The following is a 21,810-nucleotide window of genomic DNA, read 5'->3' on the forward strand; positions in this document are numbered from 1 at the left end:
TCGAGCACCTTCCATGTACTAGGTACTGAGGTGGCTACAAAAACGGTAGCTAACTTTTATGGTAGCTATCATGGCTACCATAGCTTTTCTCTGTTTCAGAAAGATACTTTTATGACCACTAGCCCACCCCGCCTCCGACCCCATTTCAGATGGGAAATGAGCCACACTGCTGGGACAGGGGAACCAGGATTTGAGCCCTGGGAGTCTGGCTCCAGAGCGGACATTCCTAAGTGCTAATACTCTATATAATGCCTCTCTACAGATGACTTAGGCATGAACTAGAGCAGGCTAGTTGGGGAAAGGCATGCACATAGTCAGCTCTCTTAAATTCAGGCTCGGGGTAGAAGCGGGATAACTGAGGTGGGTGGGAGTTCATGGCTTCGTAATCCAAAGTGTGGATCCACAGCAGAAATACTTCCAGTGGGTAAGAATGAGGGTGGAGGGGTGTGAGATGATTTGTACAGCTGATAACATCTACAGGAATTGCTGTTACGGTATCGGCACGAAAGAAGACACACGATGCTCCAAAATCTGAATGCCTCAAACGATACACAGTGAAATTGCCCACGCTGTGGTCCGCCTTCCATTGCCAGAGTCAGGCTCAGCTGGCAGCTTACTACTGTCTTTCTTTGCTAGCAGCTGTTTCTAACTAGGCTATTTTGTTCCGCTATGTGGATGCTCAAAATATATTTATTTCAGGATCTGCCCTGGAAAGAGACAACAATGTGAATGGTCCAGTAACTTTCAATACAAACTGCCGTAACTATTGTGAGAGAGCATTCGACACACCTTCAAAAAGGTGGAAGAAGGGGTAACGGAGACGTGAAGGTTTGTAGGAAGCTGTTCCCACGAGCTTTAAACTGAAGAGACGAAGAGATTATTTCCAACCTTCTCTACAAGGAAAACATTTTCCACACAATAGCCATGCTTCAGTGGTTGTAACATTTTCAAAAGAAATTGTACCAGTGCCAGCAACTGAAGCAAGGCAAACAGATTTTAAAAAGAACTTAAGAAAAGATCCTGGATTCAGTAGACAATCCGAGCGGGAAAAGGTTTTCCCGAGGTCTCTGCCAAGGCTGCCTCCCTGGCAGCAAGCAAACACCCAGGAGGTGGCTCCCAAGGGGCACCTGGGAGGGACGCAGCCCTCTCTCTCTCTCAGCTGGAGGAAAGGGGGCCTGGCTCCCACCATTCGCAGTGTCCCTCTGGGTCCTTGGTCTGCGGGAATCCTTCTATTAAACATCACTGTTCGGGAGAAAGCATACCCTGGAAACAACTAACTTCCCAGGAGAGCTGAGAGGCAGCGAAGACGGCGCCGAGCACACACATCCTGGCTTTGAATTCTATCTTGGCCGCACATTGGCTGGTGACCCTGGGCGAGTCACTTGACCTCTCTGTGCCAGGGCCTGCTTCTGTGAGAGGAGGATAATCACAGGGTTGTTTGGAGTGAATACTGGTGAACTGCTGGCTGGCTCTCTCTCTGTTAAATAATATTCAAGTCCTTTACAAAAGGAGCCAGAACACAGAGGGGCTGGGAGCAAGTGCAGCAAAGAGAAGTGGAGCATTGGTGGGGTGGGGGCGGGGGGGCCACAGAGCAGCTGGAGGGCAGGAGACAGATCACCGTGGAGACGAGAGGCTGTGGGTGAGTCGGGTCTGTGGCGCTCCCTGGCCTCGCTGTTGCCACCCTGCCCGCCCTGCCAGCTCATGCCCCTCCAGCCTCTCCTCACCGCGGCTCTCTTCCAGTCCCTCCAGTGCTGCTGGGTGCCCCTGCCCACCTCAAGGCCTTACCCATGCTGTTCCCTCCACCCCAAATGTCACCCTACCCCCGCCCTTACAGAACTACCAGTCTTCCTCTGAGCTCAGCTCAAATCACACATTCTCAGGGCACTTCCCTGCCCCACTTCCCTTCAAAATTTGAGTCTTTCAGAAGTGCCTGTAATTCTTTATGACACTTTATACAACCGGAGTTAAGTATTGATTTGCTTGGAGTCTGTCTCCTTGCATGGAAGCACACATTTCTGTTCACTCCTCCATTCCCAGATCAACAAATATTTGCAGGGTAGACGCAATGAATGAAGCTTTGCATCTGGATACCATGTTATGCTGACGGCTGGACCTTTTCACTAAGATAAGAAGGAGAGAAGACATTTCCCTGCTGTGTCCTGGTGATCAGTGCCAGAAAACTGAGGAGGAACATTTCCATTGCCTACAAATTTCAACTGAATCAAAATTAGGCATCTGCAGTGGTTCACACCAAACTTGTTCAATTCATTCTACTTTCCTTGTCCTACCAAAAGTTGTTCAAAGAAATATGTTAGTTCAAGATTATGGAGAAAACTGTTCTGCAGTCCACCAAGAGGCTGACCACTGCTAACACCAGAGCAGAATGATTCAGAATGCTCCAAAAGTGGGGCTGCTTGCTAAGGAGAGAGGGCTGTCCTGGGGGAATGTTCACCTCTGTATTCGTAAGTATGAATAAAGTGGACCAGTTATTTTATTTGGTCTAAAATGGCATCCTTTTTTTTTTTTTTCTAAACAAATAAAATGAGTCAAAGCTTTTCAAACCCATTCTTTAAAAAAGTCTTGTGCTCTGGAGTGGGAATGCAAAATGGTGTAGCCACTACAGAAAGCAGTACGCAGGTACCTCAAAGAATTACAAACGGAACTGTGATGTAATCCAGCAGTTCCCTCCTCTGGGTACTTAGTCAACAGTTGAAATCCCTAATATCTCAAAGAGATACTAGTGCTCTCATGTTCACTGTAGCATCATCACAATGGCCAAGAGGTAGAAACAAACAAGATGTCCATTGATAGATAAACGGATAAAGAAAATGTGGCATACACATACAACGGACTGTTATCCAGCTGTATGAAATAGAAGGAAATGCCATCATATACGACAACATGAATGAACCTTGAGGATATTATGGTGAGTTAAACAGGCCAGAAAGACAAATACACCATGATTCCACTTATATACGGCATCTAGAATAGTCCTTTCAAAGAGTGGAATTCAAGGGCTGGAGCGGGATGAAAACAGGGAGTCACTAATCAATGAGTTTAAAGGTTCAATTAAGGAAGATGAATAAGCTGTAGGGATCTGCTGTACAGTGTGGGGCCTTGAGTCAACAAAGTTACATTATACACTTAAAAATGTGTTAAGAGGGCAGACATGGTAAGTGTCCTTACAATTAAAGAATTAAATTTTAAAAGTAAAATAATAAAAGTTACGACAAGAAAGGTAACAATGGGAACCAGGTAAAAAGGGATACAGGAGTCATCTCCTGCTGAACCTACTGACCACAGTGGGGTTCGCACTCGGCCCATCCTCCGGCCTCTGAGCCGGGTGAGCACTCAACCTTGGCTCTTTAGACTTCACATCTCATGGCACCCGGACAGCCAGCCAGTAGTTACTATGCTGCGTCCCATAAGAGGGATGTAGGGTTGTAAAGTCCCAACTATTTTGAGCAATAAAGCCTCCTGCAAATGTTTCAGGCTGGACAGGCTTTGGGGTAGCACAGACTTCCCAGCTCTGCTTCTCACCAATGGTGCAACCCCAGGCAAGCCTCCCAGGTCCTGCCTTGCAGAATCCTAGAGACTGGATATTGACAAAGGGAGCTAGCATGGCACGAGGCACCTAGTAAGTCCCAAACTGTGGCTAGAACCATCTTAACATCTTGAGAAATCCCGGCAAAAGCCACAGCACTATCAGGAACAATGAAGTCTGACAGGGGTAGGGTTACCTGAATGCCTCAGGGAACAGGTAAGCAACAGAAAAGGATTTAATGGACCCAGAGGTGCCCAGGGACCTGGAGAGAGTACACGTGCCCCTCTAGGACAGGCAGCTGCTCTCCAGCTGAGGACAACTGGCCAGGCGGGGAATGCAGGCCTCATAGGGCTGGGCCTGATTTTTTTCTCAAGGAACTAGAAATCTGGGTTTCTCTGTGATCTACAAATTTTAAATGGGGGTAATTCATTCCAAATGTTTTCCATCATGATGCAGCCAACAAGTGTGTCTCCAGGCTAGATTCCACCCACTGGTCATCAGCTTGTGATCCCAGGGACCAAGCTTCTGGCTCATGAAAGACTTTCACAGCGATCTTTTCAGTTGACCCTCACAGCAGCTCTGCTAGGTGTGTATCTGGATGATATTTTAAAAAGGTGACAACGGAGACTCTGAAAGTTACAAAACTTTCTCAAGGCCACAAGGCTGTCGAGTCATTGGGTCAGGACTAACACAAGTTTCTGACTCCAAGCACAAGGCTCCAGTGATTTTTTAACAGAGAAAACCCCATATGCAGAAGGAAAAGGTAACCCAATTAATCAATAAATTATGACACTGATCCACTTCCTCATCAGAAATCCTGATTTTATCACCTGACAAATAACTAGAATAGCAAAAAACCAGAGAGAGTGATTATAAACTACTAAGAAGGATACCAGAACACACTGAAGTTGACCATCAAGCCTGCCTCCCGAACATCCCAGGCTCTCTTCAAAGAATTTGGGATTTGAACTTGGAAAGTTGGGAGCAACTCAGTTTTTGTTTTCTCAACTTCACTGAGATGATTCACACACCCAACAATTCACTCACTTAAAATGCATAATTTGTTGGTTGTTCGTATATTCACAGAGTTCATATATTCACAATCATCATCACAATTTTAGAACATTTTCATCACCCCAACGTAACCCCATACCTGTGGGAGCTGAATGTTTCATGGCCTGAGACCAGAGGGACATTTCTTAAAGTGTGGTCCTAGGACCACCTATAATTGACTCAAGGGAGCTTTCAAAAATGCTGATTCCAGGGCCAATCTTACCTAGGGAGTGAGACTTTCAGTACGGAAGTGGGGACAGGACAGAGCAAGACTATATTTTAAAAAGCATCCGTGGCTCCTACGCACATCTGGCTTCACCATGAGCCAACCCATTTTGTGCCTGGACTTTTTATGACCTGGTGAAGCCTACACACAACTCAGAGTTCTATTTCTAAAGCAGAAAATAAAATACATAAGACCACAAAGGAAATCAATTATGCTAAAATACAGTTGTCAAAATATTTTTTCAACGTATCTGTTATACTGTAATCTATTACTTCTTGGTGAATACATTTAAAGAACAGAACTAGCCAATGGGCCTAATAACTATTGCATTTGTGAAGGAAGGAAACATGTAGATAGTCTTGTGAAATGTCTCTCACACCTGAAATGTGATATAAACATACTGCTGATTATTTTGGTGACAAAGTCCCAGTTACTACAAATGGTACTGTGGTTCATTGCCTGGGATTTGTAATGAAGTGAAAAGCTAAATTTCACTGAGGTTTGTAAAAAGAAAGGTTTTTTTTCTCTCTCTCATCTGAATTCGTGGTTGCTCTGCCAGATCCCCATGGGTTAGGTGCACCCCAAGTTAAGAACCCCAACTAGGGTGAGGGCCCTAATGCTGGATCCTGGGAGTGGCCCTGATTCCTTCCAGCCCAAACCTGACTATTCATCCCCTATATTCCACAAGAAACCCCAGCATCTTCCAACAACAGCCCTTTGACTTTCACTATCTTGTTGTGTATTCTGGTATTTGCCATCAAAATAACATCACCATTACCTCTTCAAGTGCTTACTATATACTAAGGCACTGATGGAGAAGGGAGATGGCAACCCACTCCAGCACTCTTGCCTGGAGAATCCCCATGGATAGAGGAGCCTGGCCGGCTGCAGTCCATGGAGCCACAAAGAGTTGGACATGACGGAGTGACTAAGCACAGCACAAGTCACTGTTCTAACCACCTACGTATATTTGCTCACTTAATCCTCACCACAACCTAGACATGTAGATACTATTATTATGCCCATTTTGTAAATAAGGAAACTGTACCCTGGTGATGTTACACAATCACCTGAAACTACAGAGCTGGAAGGAAAGGAAGGGATTTCACCCTAGGTGTTTTGGTCCAGTGGCTTGAGCCCTGAACAAGTAGTACCTCCTTCGCCATACAGAGAGCCTTGACTATATACCCTGGACACAGATGAATATAAATGCATTGAGAAATTCAAATATCTGACTACAAAACCAACAAAGATATAGATAGAACATCCCGGCACTTCTAGGGCAAAGAATGTATATAAAACAGGTCAAAGAAAGACATCACCTACAGGTCTTCTGGGGAAACGTACCGGAACTATTAATAATGTAGAAAAGAAATTGCAGAGAAATTCCAGAAGGAATGATTCTGAGGGCCGCATCTTTCCATCAATATTAATCATCTTGGGAACTTCTGGAACGAGGCTTATGGCGGCTTTGAAAAAGGCATCAGCTGCAAGACAGAAGAGAAGTCCACATATGAGAACGTCGAAAAATTCAGGGTCTGGTTTCTTCTTCACGTGGCCCAGAAGCCAAGCCTGAGAGAGGCATGTGGAAGTCAGGCCACACCGAGGGCCCAAGACAGCTGGCGGGTCCTCGAAGAGGGTTTCTGCACCGTGACTGACTCAGTGGAACATTTGGGTGAGAGGCGCTGCTGCTGCCTCCCAGCTCTTCTCTTCTCCTCCCTCCTTCTTGGAGCAATTTGGCTCCAAGAACCTCAGTCAAACTGGCTTTAGATAGTAAGTGAAAAAAGCGCACAGCAAATTATCACAGAGAGTACAGAAATCAGTTTTTGGGATAGAAGGCTTCATCTGAACTGGCTCGGTCAACCCTCCTGTCCAGCCCAGGAGGAAAGTGCTGTCCGAGGGCCCACTCCACAGCTGCGGAAAGAGACGTGCCTGGTCCTATGACAGAGCCAGTGCATGCAGGAGGGTCCAGCCGCAGTGGTGGAGCCCAGGTCAAGTTCTGGTTTGTCTGAATCTACTCTAATGCACACTGTATTTGTTAAGGAAATAACAATGGAAATGTCTGAAGCAAAGTGTGTGTGTGCGTGCACAAGCGCATATAGCTTTAAAGACTTCTGATTAGGTGACAGTTTCAGGGAATCATCTGGAAAATGAAGGCCTTTTAAGAAATATGTAATAGTCTATAGACCAGGAAGACCTCCAAGGGTGAGACGAAGGAAGAGGAGGGGAGAAGAGAGGAGGAGGGATGAAGAGGAAGTGGGGTGCTGAGAAAGAGGGCTCGACAGGAGGACACAGACGGGGAGGAAGGGGGTGAAGGGGGAGGATTGGAGGTGAGGGGGTGCGGTGAGATGGAGAGGGAGAGAGAGAGTTCCTTCTCGAACTGCCAAAGTATTAACCATGAAAAAGAGCCTCAGGGTCAAACCAGACAGAACACTGACCCGACAAATGAAATTTTAAACTACCCGACAAGATCAAACGTTTGCATGGTCCAAATACACTTCCACTCTGAAACGGCCTGCAGTGATGCAGAGAGAACAGCTCTCTGGCCGGCAGCACCCCAAGTTCAAACTGGAGCCCCGCCAGCGCAGCAGAGGGGCAGATGCAACAACAGACGCCCAGGCTGGCCGGGGACAGAGGCCGGCCCTTAATGAGAAGAGTCTGCATCTGAAGCTGGAGAGTGGGGTTTTGCCTTCTCTTCCTTCTTCCAAAGGGGGGGGAGGGGGGGGCGGAAATCACAGTACGGAAAGACACCAGGTTTACTACCTGAAGTTCCCTCTGCTCCAGAAGCTTGCCTCCCAGGCTGCTTCTGGGACAGGCAGTGGCACCCTAGCGTGTTCACTGATACAGAGGGGTCAAGAGTTGACGACATGCAGTGTGGTGGTGAGCCCAACGTGATCACACTCATTAACACCGATCTGCTGGGAACCTGCTCTGTGCTCTGCTCTAAGCGAGACGCGGAGTAGCTGATCTCATCCTAATATAGAGGTTCTGGTAAATGAACCTCCCAGAAAGAGTGAGAAGCAGCAGGATCTTCTGTCTTGGCCTCCAGACAGTAGTAAGTGGCACTATTCATAGAAACCAGAGGAACTCCTAGGCCGTGTCTTAAGGCAACTTACATTCTCAGTCCTCAAGCAGGCCTATGGGGAAGGTACAATTATTTCCACGCCCAGATGACAAACCGAGCTCAAAAAGTGAGTGGCCAGGTGAAAGTAGCCCATGGATGGTAAAAGACTGAGCCCAGCAGAATTTAAAGGCCATCACTAGCACTAGAACTGAGCGACACAATCAGATTTGTGTTTTTTAACAGAAACGCAAGTCTGCAAATGATAGCTGTCATAAAGAGTTTATTACATCCAGAAAACAAAAAGAAATTCTACAACAATGAGAAAACAAGTTACCTGACTGAAGGTTACCCTGAATAGACATTTTTTCCAAAGAAAATACATGACTGGTTATCAAGCATATGAAAAGACGTTCAAATCATTCATCACGAGAAGTGCAAATCAAAAACAGTGAAATATCATCTCACACCCATAAGCATACCCACTATGACAAAAAACAGAAACAAAAGCCTGGAAATAACAAGTGTTGGCAAAGAAACTGAAGTCTCTTATGTACTGCTGGTGGGAATCTAAACTGGTGCAGCTGTGGAAAATAGTCTCGTGGTTCCTCAAAAAGGTAAACATAGAATTACCATCTACTAGCAATGCAATGGCACCCCACTCCAGTACTCTTGCCTGGAAAATCCCACGGATGGAGGAGCCTGGTGGGCTGCAGTCCATGGGGTCGCTAGAGTCGAACACACACAACTGAGCGACTTCACTTTCACTTTTCACTTTCATGCATTGGAGAAGGAAATGGCAACCCACTCCAGTGTTCTTGCCTGGAGAATCCCAGGGACAAGGAAGCCTGGTGGGCTGCCGTCTATGGGGTCACACAGAGTCAGACATGACTGAAGTGATTTAACAGCAACAGCAACAGCAATGCCACTTCTAGGGGTCTACCCCAAAGAAATGAAAGCAGGGACTCAAACAGATATTTATACATGAATGGTCACAGCAGCAATATTCACAAGAGCCAAAAGGTAGAAACAACACAATGAACACATAAACAAAACATAGTACATGTGTGTGCATGCTAAATCACTTCAGTCATGTCTGACTCTTCGCAACCCTACATACTGTATGTAGCTTGCCAGGCTCCTCTGTCCATGGGATTCTCCAGGCAAGAACACTGGAGTGGGATGCCAAGTCCTCCTCCAGGGGATCTTTCCGATTCAGGTATAGAACTCGAGTCTCCTAATGTTTCCTGCATTGGCTGGCAGGTTCTTTACCACTAGTGCCACGTGGGAAGCCCAACAAAACATGGTACATATACACAAAGAGGTATTACAAGGCCTTAAAAAGGAAGGAAATTCTTACATGTGCTAGAAATATGGACAAAGTTTGAAAATGTTCCAAATTGGGAAAGGAGTATGTCAAAGCTGTATACTGTCACCCTCCTTATTTAACTTATATGCAGAGTACATCATGAGAAATGCTGGGCTGGATGAAGCACAAGCTGGAATCAAGATTGCTGGGAGAAATGTCAAAAACCTCAGATATGCAGATGACACCACCCTTATGGAAGAAAGTGTAGAGGAACTAAAGAACCTCTTGATGAAAGTTAAAAGAGGAGAGTGAAACAGCTGGCTTAAAACTCAACATTCAGAAAACTAAGATCATGGCATCCAGTCCCATCGCTTCGTAGCAAATAGATGGGGAATCAATGGAAAGAGTGACAGACTTTATTTTTGGGGGCTCCAAAATCACTGCAGATGGTGATTGCAGCCATGAAATTAAAAAGACACTTGCTCCTTAGAAGGAAAGCTATGACAAACCTAGACAGCATATTAAAAAGCAGAGACATTACTTTGTCAACAAAGGTCCATCTAGTCAAGGCTATGATTTTTCCAGTAGTCATGTATGGATGTGAGAGTTCGACCATAAAGAAAGCTGAGTGCCAAAGAATTGATGCTTTTGAACTGTGGTGTTGGAGAAGACTCTTGAGAGTCCTTTGGGCAGCAAGGAGATCAAATCAGTCAATCCTAAAAAAATCAGTCCTGAATATTCATTGGAAGGGTTGATGCTGAAGCTGAAGCTCCAATATTCTGGCCACCTGATACGAAGAACCGACTCATTGGAAAAAACCCTGATGCTGGGAAAGATTGAGGGCAGGAGGAGAAGGGGAAGACAGAGGATGAGATGGTTGGATGGCATTACCGACTCAATGGACATGACTTTGAGTAAGCTCCAGGAGTTGGTGAAGGATAGGCGTGCTGCAGTCCATGGGGTCACCAAGAGTAGGATGCAAGTGAGTGACTGAACTGAACTGAAATGAAATAGGTCAGACGAAAGGAGAAACAGTATCTGATTTCACTTGTGTGAAGTATTCAGAGTGGTCAAATTCAGAGAGATAAAGAAGAATGGGAAGGAGGGAACAGAGTTACTACTTTACGGGTACAGAGTTTCATGCTCTTTGGGATGATGAAATAGTTCTGGAAATGGAGAGTGGTGATGGTTGCACAGGGTTGTGAATGTACTTAAAGCCACTGAATTGTACACTCAAAAATGGTTACAATGGTAAATTTCATGTTGTGTAAACGTAGCTACAACACAAAAACTAAAAAAAAGAGCTGAGCCTGCCCTTGACATTACCCCCTGGAGAGCACAGGCAGGCCTGGACTCCACCACATCTGGCATTTTCCTCCTGGCTCCACAGGCACCACTTTCCGACGAGGACATTAAGTCCATTAGAAAACAAGGTGAAGAGCCTCTCTTGGCAGGAACTAAAATTCTGCTCAGAACAACCTGAAAGACTGTTTGTTCTATTTATATGCTTGTTACCAAGTGGCCCTGAGAAAAGTGCCCGTTATTATGACTCATTACGGAGGGAGCCACTACATGCTGAGTGCTCTGCTCCTCACAGCCGCCCCACTGAAGCCCCATCCAGAGGAGGGAGCTAAAAGAAACAGTTACTTAAGGGCTGAGGCAGGAAGTGCTCCAAAGCAGATGTCTAACCTCAGAAGACTTGCCCCATATATAAAGTCTTGTCTAGGAGACTTCTTAATTTTGTCTTGGTAATTAGAACTCAAATGCTGCTGCTGCTGCTAAGTCACTTCAGTCGTGTCCGACTCTGCGCGACCCCATAGACAGCAGCCCACCAGGCTCCGCCATCCCTGGGATTCTCCAGGCAAGAACACTGGAGTGGGTTGCCATTTCCTTCTCCAATGCATGAAAGTGAAACGTGAAAGTGAAGTTGCTCAGTCGTGTCTGACCCTCAGCAACCCCATGGACTGCAGCCTACCAGGCTCCTCCGTCCATGGGATTTTCCAGGCAAGAGTACTGGAGTGGGGTGCCATTCTAGTGTGTATGAAAACAAGTTTTTTTCTCATAGTTCAGAATAATCATAATATAATATTTAAAAAACTGAAGTTTGTTGATAACATTATATAAATTTCATGTATATAACATTATATCTCTATTTCTATATAACCTACAGCACATAGTAACACTTGACTCATTGTGGCTATTAAAAGTCAGAGAAGACAATTACACATAAAATGGGTTAAAAAAAATTTTTAAGGACCTCTAGGAAAAGGAGAAATCAGATTCCAATTCATAAAGAGTATTACCCTTGTTCCACTCGGGGAAGAAAAAGCATGTATTGGGTTGGCCAAAAGGTTCATTTGGGTTTTTCCATAAGATCTTCCAGAAAAACTTGAACTTTTTTGCCAACCCAATATATGCACTGGCTCCCCCATGCTATGCCTTCCTCCATCTGAATCTTCTGACGTCTCAAGGGATACCTAGATTTGTTTTCCATATTTCATCTTCAAAAAAAAAAAAAAAAAACTAAAACAAAGGAAAAAATAGACCCAGGCCTGGCTGATGTCACCCCTGAGTTCATTCTGCTTGAGATCCTTTCTCTTGAGGTGCTGACTGCTCTGCAGACAGGCATTCTGCTGCTGTTCTCTGCACAGTAATCGGCATGTCCTTCAAGTGCTGCGGGGCGCTGGGGGAGGAAAAACACAGCCACTGTCCCTGCAGTCACAGGAAGAGGGACCGTGCTACTCTCAGAGACGGTGTTTTCCAAACCTGCTTGATCGTAAGAACCATCAAGGTCCTTGTAAAAAAAAAAAAAAAAAGAAAAATACAGCTCCCAGGGCCCCAAACATCCATCTGCAAACTGAGGGGAATGGAACATGGTAAAGCCATTTTTCACAATAATCTGGCGGCTCCTCCAGTTCTGCATGGATGCTGCATATATACGGACACACACGCTACCATGTGAATGACTCTTGAAAACCATTATGCTAAATGGATGGAGCTAGTCATAAAAGCTGCATTGTATGACTCTATATGAAATGACTGGAATGAGCAAATCCATCAAAACAAAAAGAAGACTGGTGGTTGGCAGAGTGGGGAATGACTGCTTAATGGATTTGGGGTTTTCTTTTGGGGAGATGGAGATGTTCTGGAATTAATGACCATGATCACAAAATTCCAGATATACTAAAAACCACTGAACTGTACACCTTAAGAGGATGGATTTTATGCTCCATGAATCAATTCTCAAAAGAGCTATTATTTAAAATACATATATGGGTTCCCAGGCTCCACCTTAAATGGAGGCTATTAAACCAGACTATCCAAGACAGAGACTCAGAAATCTAACTTAAAAAAAAAAAATTTCTCTTTCAATAACTAAAAGAGTCACGCAATTCTCCTCTCACTCCTGTCTTTGGCCATCCAGCTTCCCTTCCCAGAGGCAAAGAGTATTATCTGCTGCTTGGGTATGCTTCCGAGCACACAGGAACAAATACGTTTCCTTCTTTCTTTCTCTCTTCCTCTTTTTACAGAGTTAACACACAGTAGACACCATTTTGCAACTCCTCACCCACTACTTAACAACAGCCTTGGAGATTAATCCTTCATGTATATAAAGCACATCTTTGTTTTGTTTTACAGCCAAAAAGTGGAATTTGGTCCATTTCCTTTTTTCCTCCATTTTTTTTTTAAACAGATAAAAGGCACACAATATCAAATTTACCATCCTGATCATTTGATTCACCTTTTTTTAAAGAAACAAGTTTCTCCAGTGAATTTTATGATTCAACAGGTTTGAAAAAAATTGTTCTAAATCCTTCAGCTAAATGCAGAATATGACTTTCTAACAGCAAATGGCACATTCTGAAAGGTTTAATCTGGAGACATTCTGCCAGAAGCAAATAGAAGTAGCAAACAACAATGAAATTCAACCAGGGCAGGCTACCTCCTCATTTCTCAGGGAGGCCTAGCATTGACCTTTTGATAATTTTGTTTGAAGTTACAAGTTTTTGTTTCCCAACCTGGGGAGTTCCAAACGGTCTGCAGAATACCAAACAAGGATGATATTCTAGAACCCTCTACCAGGGCAAGGAGAAATCAAACACACCCAAACACACAGCCACTGAAACTACAGAATGGTCACTAAAGTATATGCCACTAGCAAACCCTGGGAGAAGCTGAAAATAAGGGCTCAGCTGAAGGTACTAAGTAAACTAGGTATGTTGGGATTACCTGTATTACCCATGCTGCCCAGCTACTGAGAATAACTAAGTCAACGGTTCTCCATGCATGAAGGTTTTTTTACATCAATTTAGCTTGACTGGAGAAAAACTGAAAACAATTCAACCGTAAGGGACTAGTTAAAGAAATTACTGCACTGCCACACTGTGGAAATGATATCATTAATAAAGAGAATCGTACTTTGGTATGTTTTGAAGTATAATACATTATACCTATGATATATTAAGGAAAAAATGTTATACAACTGTATATAGCATGATACTATCTCTGCAAGAAAAGAAATATATATACACATATATTTTTGTTGTTTTTGTGTTTAGTTGCTAAATCATGTCCAATTCCTTGCAATCCCATGGACTATAGCTTGCCAGGCTCCTCTGTCCATGGGATTTCCCGGGCAAGAATACTGGAGTGGGTTGTCATTTCCTTCTCCGGGGGATCGTCCTCACCCAGGGATCGAACCCAAGTCTCCTGCTTGGCAGGCAGATTCTTTACCACTCAGCTACCTAGGAAGCCCCATGAATATATTTAGCTGGATGCACAAAGAAAGGGAGGCAAGATAATGCCAGACTACAAAGCGTTATCCAGGAGTGCTGGCTGAGAGCGGAGAAAACCAGGATCTTTCATGCACTGCTAGACTACTGTTTTGGAATTTTTATCTACAGATTTCCAAAAATAACTTTTCTTTAGCAAAGTCAATACAAATTTATTACAAAATTTTCAATCACAGAAATGTACACGACAGAAGGGGCAGTGAGGTAGACAGGCAAGACGGTCAAAGGGCGTTCCGAAGAGTTGCCCCTTCTTTCTTTACTAGAGCAGGGCATGCTGAGCATAGAGCTGGGGAAGGATCACTGTGGACTCTAGCACTCCTGCCGCGCCCTGAGGGTCGCCCACCCCCTTCGTCTGCATAAGGCCAGGCACTAAGCTGAGGATGACACACACGTTCCAGGGCTTCCAGGGCTGGGGTGCTGCACTGCACTCCACAGTCAATGATTCTCTGCTCTACAAAGGGAGTTAGAGCATGCTCACTAGACAGCTTCATTTCTTCTCAAGGCTTGAAAAGGCTTTGTTCACCCTATGCTTTGAGGCATCTTCCAGCTGCTGCACAAACTGAGGAGCCAGCAGCCTCCCACACACATGCCCACCTGAGGAGCCCCACTGCTATCTGTTCTGTGCACTGAAGCTCTGCACAGGACTCTCTGAACAAGGTTCCAGGTTCTAAGAGAGGAAAGTATCAATCAGACAACTGCCAGTAAGTTTCAAAATGCTCAGTTAGGATGCAAGTTGCTCACTGTCTATAGGAGCAAAAAACTAGAAAGAGTTCAAATGTTTTTCAATAGGAGTTTGGGGAAAAAAAATGGAAGCGGGGTTTGGGGAAATAATGTATATAGCCCACCCTGCCCCTGCCAAAGAAAGAAAGAAAGAAAAGAAATAGAATACTGAATAGTTTACAAAGAATGGGGTGAATCTACATGCATTAACATGGTGGGCAGGAAGGTGTGAGGACAGAGGCCAAATTTTATTGATCAGCAAAAAAGCAAGTTGAAAAACATTGGGGAAGTCACATTCCCATTTCTAAGGTGGGGCTTAGTAGGACTGCATGTTTATATAAGAATACAGATAGATGAGAAGAGCATCTGGGAGAAGAGTAGAGGAGAGAGGCAGAGAGCATATGAGAATAAAAGGGCATTTTTAAATGGATATATAGAAGGAAAAAATCAAGACAAATATACAAACTGTAAATAGTGGACTTTTCAGAAGTTAGGAGAAAGAGTAGAGTAACAGGTGACTTTTATCTGGGGGCTTTTTACTTTCTAAGATCTGCAATTCTGTATTGTCAGAATTTTTTTCAAATGAGCATGGAATATTAAAATAAAAATCATTAAGATTTAAAATAAAGTACAGGCTGTCTATTTTTCAACAGGATACAGGACAGTCTTCTCAAACACATGTCATACATGATAAAACTCAAGTTTAACTGCAATCTCTGACAGTAAGTTCATCCTCTATGTCCTGGGCATTGTCAATACAGAATACAACTCAGTATCTGAGTCATAAGACAGGATCAAGAAGTGATAACCCAGGCCACCTTCAGAGGGGGCGTTTTCTTTTTTAAACAGTGCAGTGGGTCAGTGCTAATGGAAATCTTTACTACTTATCAGGGTCATAAACTCCTAAACAAGACCTCAAGAGTAATCTACCCCATTCCATTCCAAGACCTTCAGCTATCACTGCCCTCCTGGACAACTCAGAAGGATAGCTGTCCTAATCCAGGGAATGTCAAGAAAGGAAACATCACGTTTCTTAAGTAAAAATGTCATGAGTGGTTGAAAGACTCCCGTGCCTTGAATATACCTTATTAAAGCAGGGTTCAGGCTACAAGAACTGTTCACTCTCTGTCAAGTCCTATCAGCTCCACTACTGAACATTTTCACCAGTCTTCAGCATTTTCCATCTCTGGATAAGTTTAGGTTTGGACTCGACAATATCTATATAGTGGAAACTACTGTATAAAATGCAACAACAGGGCATAGTCTACTCTCTCTCACTCTGTTACAGGACTAAATGTTTCTCCCCCACCAATTCATATGCTGAAATCCTAAACGCTGAGGTGATGGCATCAGGAGGTGGGAACTTTGGGAGGTGATTAGGTCATGAGAGTGTTGCCCTCATGAATGGGATTAGCGCCCTTATAAAAGGACCCCAGAGAGCTCCTTTCTCCCTTCTGCCATGTGAGGACACAATGAGATCACAGTCTATGAACCAGGAAGTCCTGACTAGACAGTGAATCAGTGAGTAGCCTGATCTTGGACTTCCAGTCTCCAGAGCTGTGAGCAACAAATGTTTGTTGATTAAGCCACCTGGTCCATGGTACTTTTGTTACAGCAGCCCAAACAGACTAAGGCAGTCTGCCATGAAGGTGTGCCATCACCAAGTGATAGGGGTGTTTTTGGGTAAAGCCTCATAGTCCAAATGGCCAAGTTATTATCCATAGGCAAGTTATTTATAGAGATTCAATACCATTTATTACTAAACTATGTTTTTATAATAGAACTTGTCATTATAGGAATTAAGTTTGAGGATTTAAGGACCACTGCTTTGATGATATGTGTAAAGAGCAAAATTTAAAGAAATAATGAATGCCGAAGGACAGTTAAATACCTTATACATGAAACTGTCAGTGATAACAAATAAGCATTAATATACCCTTGACTTTGCCACCTGGTTTACGCAGAATGTCGACTCTTATTGTGAAAAGTCCACCCAGACACAGAGATGACTTCTCAGTGTTGGAAGCACCATGGGAGGTGCCTGTAAGTTCTCTCTTCTATATCCGATACGCAAGGCCTCTCTTCGAGTCGAGCACACTCAGTCCCTGTTTCACCTGACTCACATCTCTGGGTCCTGCAGGGGTAACACACTTTACTGCTAACCCTGTATGAGTTCACAGGAGGCTGCAGAGGTCTTTCTGTGGACATTAAGCTTGGGTTTCCCTAAGCAGATAGTTAACAAAAACAAGACCAGGAGCTCACTGTGGCTCAGATCATGAACTCCTTATTGCCAAATTCAGACTCAAATTGAAGAAAATAGGGAAAACCGCTAGACCATTCAGGTATGATCTCAATCAAATCCCTTATGATTATACACTGGAAGTGAGAAATAGATTTTAGGGCCTAGATCTGATAGATAGAGTGCCTGATGAACTATGGAATGAGGTTCATGACATTGTACAGGGGACAGGGATCAAGACCATCCCCATGGAAAAGAAAGGCAAAAAAGCAAAATGGCTGTCTGGGGAGGCCTTACAAATAGCTGTGAAAAGAAGAGAGGCGAAAAGCAAAGGAGAAAAGGAAAGATATAAACATCTGAATGCAGAGTTCCAAACAATAGCAAGAAGAGATAAGAAAGCCTTCTTCAGCAATCAATGCAAAGAAATAGAGGAAAAGAACAGAATGGGAAAGACTAGAGATCTCTTCAAGAAAATTAGAGATACCAAGGGAACATTTCATGCAAAGATGGGCTCGATAAAGGACAGAAATGGTATGGACCTAACAGAAGCAGAAGATATTAAGAAGAGGTGGCAAGAATACACGGAAGAACCGTACAAAAAAGATCTTCACGACCCAGATAATCATGATGATGTGATCACTAATCTAGAGCCAGACATCTTGGAATGTGAAGTCAAGTGGGCCTTAGGAAGCATCACTACAAACAAAGCTAGTGGAGGTGATGGAATTCCAGTAGAGCTGTTTCAAATCCTGAAAGATGATGCTGTGAAAGTGCTGCACTCAATATGCCAGCAAATGTGGAAAACTCAGCAGTGGCCACAGGACTGGAAAAGGTCAGTTTTCATTCCAATCCCAAAGAAACGCAATGTCAAAGAATGCTCAGACTACTGCACAATTGCACTCATCTCACATGCTAGTAAAGTAATGCTCAAAATTCTGCAAGCCAGGCTTCAGCAATACGTGAACTGTGAACTTCCAGATGTTCAAGCTGGTTTTAGAAAAGGCAGAGGAACCAGAGGTCAAATTGCCAACATCCGCTGGATCATGGAAAAAGCAAGAGAGTTCCAGAAAAACATCTATTTCTGCTTTATTGACTATGTCAAAGCCTTTGACTGTGTGGATCATAACGAACTGTGGAAAATTCCCAAAGAGATGAGAATACCAGACCACCTGACCTGCCTCTTGAGAAATCTGTATGCAGGTCAGGAAGCAACAGTTAGAACTGGACATGGAACAACAGACTGGTTCCAAATAGGAAAAGGAGTCCATCAAGGCTGTATATTGTCACCCTGCTTATTTAACTTCCATGCAGAGTACATCATGAAAAATGCTGGACTGGAAAAAACACAAGCTGGAATCAAAATTGCCGGGAGAAATATCAATAACCTCAGATACGCAGATGACACCACTCTTATGGCAGAAAGTGAAGAGGAACTAAAAAGCCTCTTGATGAAAGTGAAAGAGGAGAGTGAAAAAGTTGGCCTAAAGCTCAACATTCAGAAAATGAAGATCATGGCATCCGGTCCCATCACTTCATGGGAAATAGATGGGGAAACAGTGGGAACAGTGTCAGACTTTATTTTGTTGGGCTCCAAAATCACTGCAGATGGTGACTGCAGCCATGAAATTAAAAGACGCTTACTCCTTGGAAGGAAAGTTATGACCAACCTAGATAGTATATTCAAAAGCAGAGACATTACTTTGTCGACTAAGGTCCCCCTAGTCAAGGCTATGGTTTTTCCTGCGGTCATGTATGGATGTGAGAGTTGGACTGTGAAGAAGGCTGAGTACTGAAGAATTGATGCCTTTGAACTGTGGTGTTGGAGAAGTCTCTTGAGAGTCCCTTGGACTGCAAAGAGATCCAACCAGTCCATTCTGAAGGAGATCAACCCTGGGATTTCTTTGGAAGGAATGATGCTAAAGCTGAAGCTCTACTACTTTGGCCACCTCATGCGAAGAGTTGACTCATTGGAAAAGTCTCTGATGCTGGGAGGGATTGGGGGCAGGAGGAGAAGGGGACGACAGGGTATGAGATGGCTGGAAGGCATCACGGACTCAATGGACGTGAGTCTGAGTGAACTCCAGGAGATGGTGATGGACAGGGAGGCCTGGCATGCTGCGATTCATGGGGTCACAAAGAGTCGGACATGACTGAGCGACTGAACTGAACTGAACTGAACTATCTTAATTCTGACTGTCTCCTAAATAAGTTATCTATTCAGTCTATACTCACTGGTCTCTAGTAACCACACACACCAAGGGTCAGAAATAAAACACTGGATTAGGGGGTTACCTGGTGGTCCACTGGTTGAGAACCTGCCTTGCAATGCAGGGAACAGCAGCTCAATCCCTGATCCGTGAAGATCCCACATGCTGCCAAGAAGCTAAGCCCATGTACCACCGCTACTGAGTCTGCACTCTAGAGCCCGAGAGCCACAGCTACGGAGCCCATGTGCTCAACTACTAAAGCCCGTGTTCCACCACAAGAGAAACCACTGCAATGAAAAGCCTGCATGCTCTGCAGCTAGAGAAAGCCCACGTGCAGCAGAGACCTAGTGCAGCCAAAAATAAATAAATATTTTTTAAAACCCACAGAAAAAAACCCAACCAGATTATGTTTAGAGGAACTAATCTAATTAAAGAGAAACACAGTGGTGGAAAGAGCACTTGAAGTTACTTATTAGCTAGATGCTCCGGGGCAAGTTATGTCACCCCTTTGAGCTTCAGTTTCCTCCTTTCTAAAAAGATCAGCCACCCAGCAAATAATATGTATTGAATAAAACTAAACTGCTTTGCTTGGAATTCAGTTCTCTCAACAATTAGTCCCCAAGCTATCTTCCTAACTTGACCTCCCACTCAGTCCTTCCAGAGGCACCTTTTTTCCAGCCTCTAGGCCTCTGCTCTTGCTGTTGCCTAGGCCAGAATGCACCCCCCGACCCCCTTGCCTCACTTCAACATCTACAGATCCCCATTACCTTCCAGACTTTTCAATGCCAACTTTTTTTTTTAATTCCTCTTCCAAGTCAAGGGTCATTTCCAAAATTCCCTGGTACATTTTATGAACATCTTGCATGACACTTATCATGTGCTGCAGTAACTGTAAACAGACCCACTCTCCCCTGTGAGCATGAAGTCTCGTTAAGTGCATTCCTGTTTCAGCACAACGCTTGGCACAGGGGTTTGCATGTGAAAAATGGCCAAGAACTACTGGCAGGAGGAAGCAAATCACAGGCATTTACAATTGTAAGCAGCTGAGTGAACTTAAAGGCTGGGGGGCGGGGGGGGGGGGGGGGGGGGGGCACACCCTTGTCTTTCCTGTGGGTTCCATCCCAGCCCTCACCTCCCCTAAGGTGGATGGATCATGTGCACAAGCTTCACGCCGTCTGCCCACCTGTGAACTGTTACAGCGAAATTAACCTACTTCATCCATAATCACCAGAGAGGCCTTAAGTTTGAGAAAAGAGTCACATCAAACACATTCTTCAGAAGATGGTTTGTCAACAGAACAAGTAAATATGGCCTTAAGCATAAACTCCAAAGACTTGTTAAGTGGATAGAGATCGTTTTTCTCCATTACAAGCCACTCCTTACCCTCCAAAAGGCAGAAATACAAAATTATCTTCTCCTCCATTCTACTGCCCTGGCTTCCTCCATCAGCAGTTACGATTCACAGTAGCCAGTGGGCTGCATGACAGCAGGCTTTAGCCTCTCCTCTGGGTATCCCCATGCTCCTCATGGACCAAACCAGCACAGTGGCTGCATTCAACATGTCTATGGGCCTCGGCATATGTTGGAGCTTACCTTGTTTTCTTTTTTCTATAAATAGGAAAATGAATTATTTAAAACCTACCAAGAGGACTTTGATGAAACTCTTCTGAACAACAGAGTTGCTTAAGAGTTAGGTCCATACCATAAAAGGTTTGGTACCATTTTACATTCATCAATACTGTAAAGAGTTATCAACCAGTATTATCATGTGGTGTCATTCGTTCCTTCATCATTTATTGAGTGTCCGTGTAGTAGGCAATGTGCCAGGAGCCAGGCACAGCACAGGGAATAAGGAAGATAAGAGCTGACACTCTTCAGGGGAGGGAAGCATACAATTCTTTACATATTTACTTGTTAAATAACAACAGTGATAAGTACAATGAAGGAAAGTGCATAGTGTGAGGATAGTATGTCTTACAGAAGAATCTGACCTAACTTTGTTTGGGGCTTTTGATTAAGACATGGTTTGTGAACATAGCTCTCCAAGATGAAGATGTAAAAAATTAGTAAAACAAAGTTAAGATTTTTAAGGGTGGATGCATTGACAGGAGGAAAGAAATAGGTAGAATCTAAAAACAAATGAAAAAACATGAAATGGAAATAAAGTAAGATACAGAGAACAAACAAGTGGCTGCCAGACAGGAGTGTGGAGGGGGAACGAGAGAAATTAGGGGACGGAGATAAAGAGGTACAATCTTTCAGTTGCAAATTAAATGAGTCAAGGGTATGAAACACACAGTGTAGGGAATATGGTAAATAACGACGTAGTACCTGTGTATGGCGAGTTAACTAGATTTATCACCATGATCATTTTGAAGTGTATAGAAATATCAAATCACTATGCTGTGTTGTGTTGTATGGATACGAGAGTTGGACTATAAAGAAGGCTGAGCACCAAAGAATTGATGCTTTCAAATACTGGTGCTGGAGAAGACTCTTCAAAGACCCATGGACAGCAAAGAAATCAATCCAGTCTATCCTGAAGGCAATCAACCCTGAATATTCATTGGAAGGACTGAAGCTGAAGCTCCAATACTATGGCCACCTGATGCGAAGAACTGAATCATTGGAAAAGACCCTGATGCTGGACAAGACTGA

The 21,810-nt window shown here is 44.0% G+C and overlaps 1 protein-coding gene across 2 annotated transcripts in view; it reads right to left on the reverse strand.

The window, feature by feature from the left end:
* Nucleotides 1-21,810, reverse strand: part of VPS35L (VPS35 endosomal protein sorting factor like) — a 141,149-nt gene that overhangs the window by 15,795 nt on the left and 103,544 nt on the right. For both annotated transcript variants that reach the window (XM_052654166.1, XM_052654175.1), the window contains exon 27: nucleotides 6,171-6,310. In XM_052654166.1, coding sequence (XP_052510126.1) covers nucleotides 6,171-6,310 — 140 coding nt within the window. The remainder of the gene's footprint in view (nucleotides 1-6,170; nucleotides 6,311-21,810) is intronic.

This window comes from Budorcas taxicolor, chromosome 2, assembly GCF_023091745.1.
Source record: "Budorcas taxicolor isolate Tak-1 chromosome 2, Takin1.1, whole genome shotgun sequence".
Lineage (NCBI taxonomy): Eukaryota > Metazoa > Chordata > Mammalia > Artiodactyla > Bovidae > Budorcas > Budorcas taxicolor.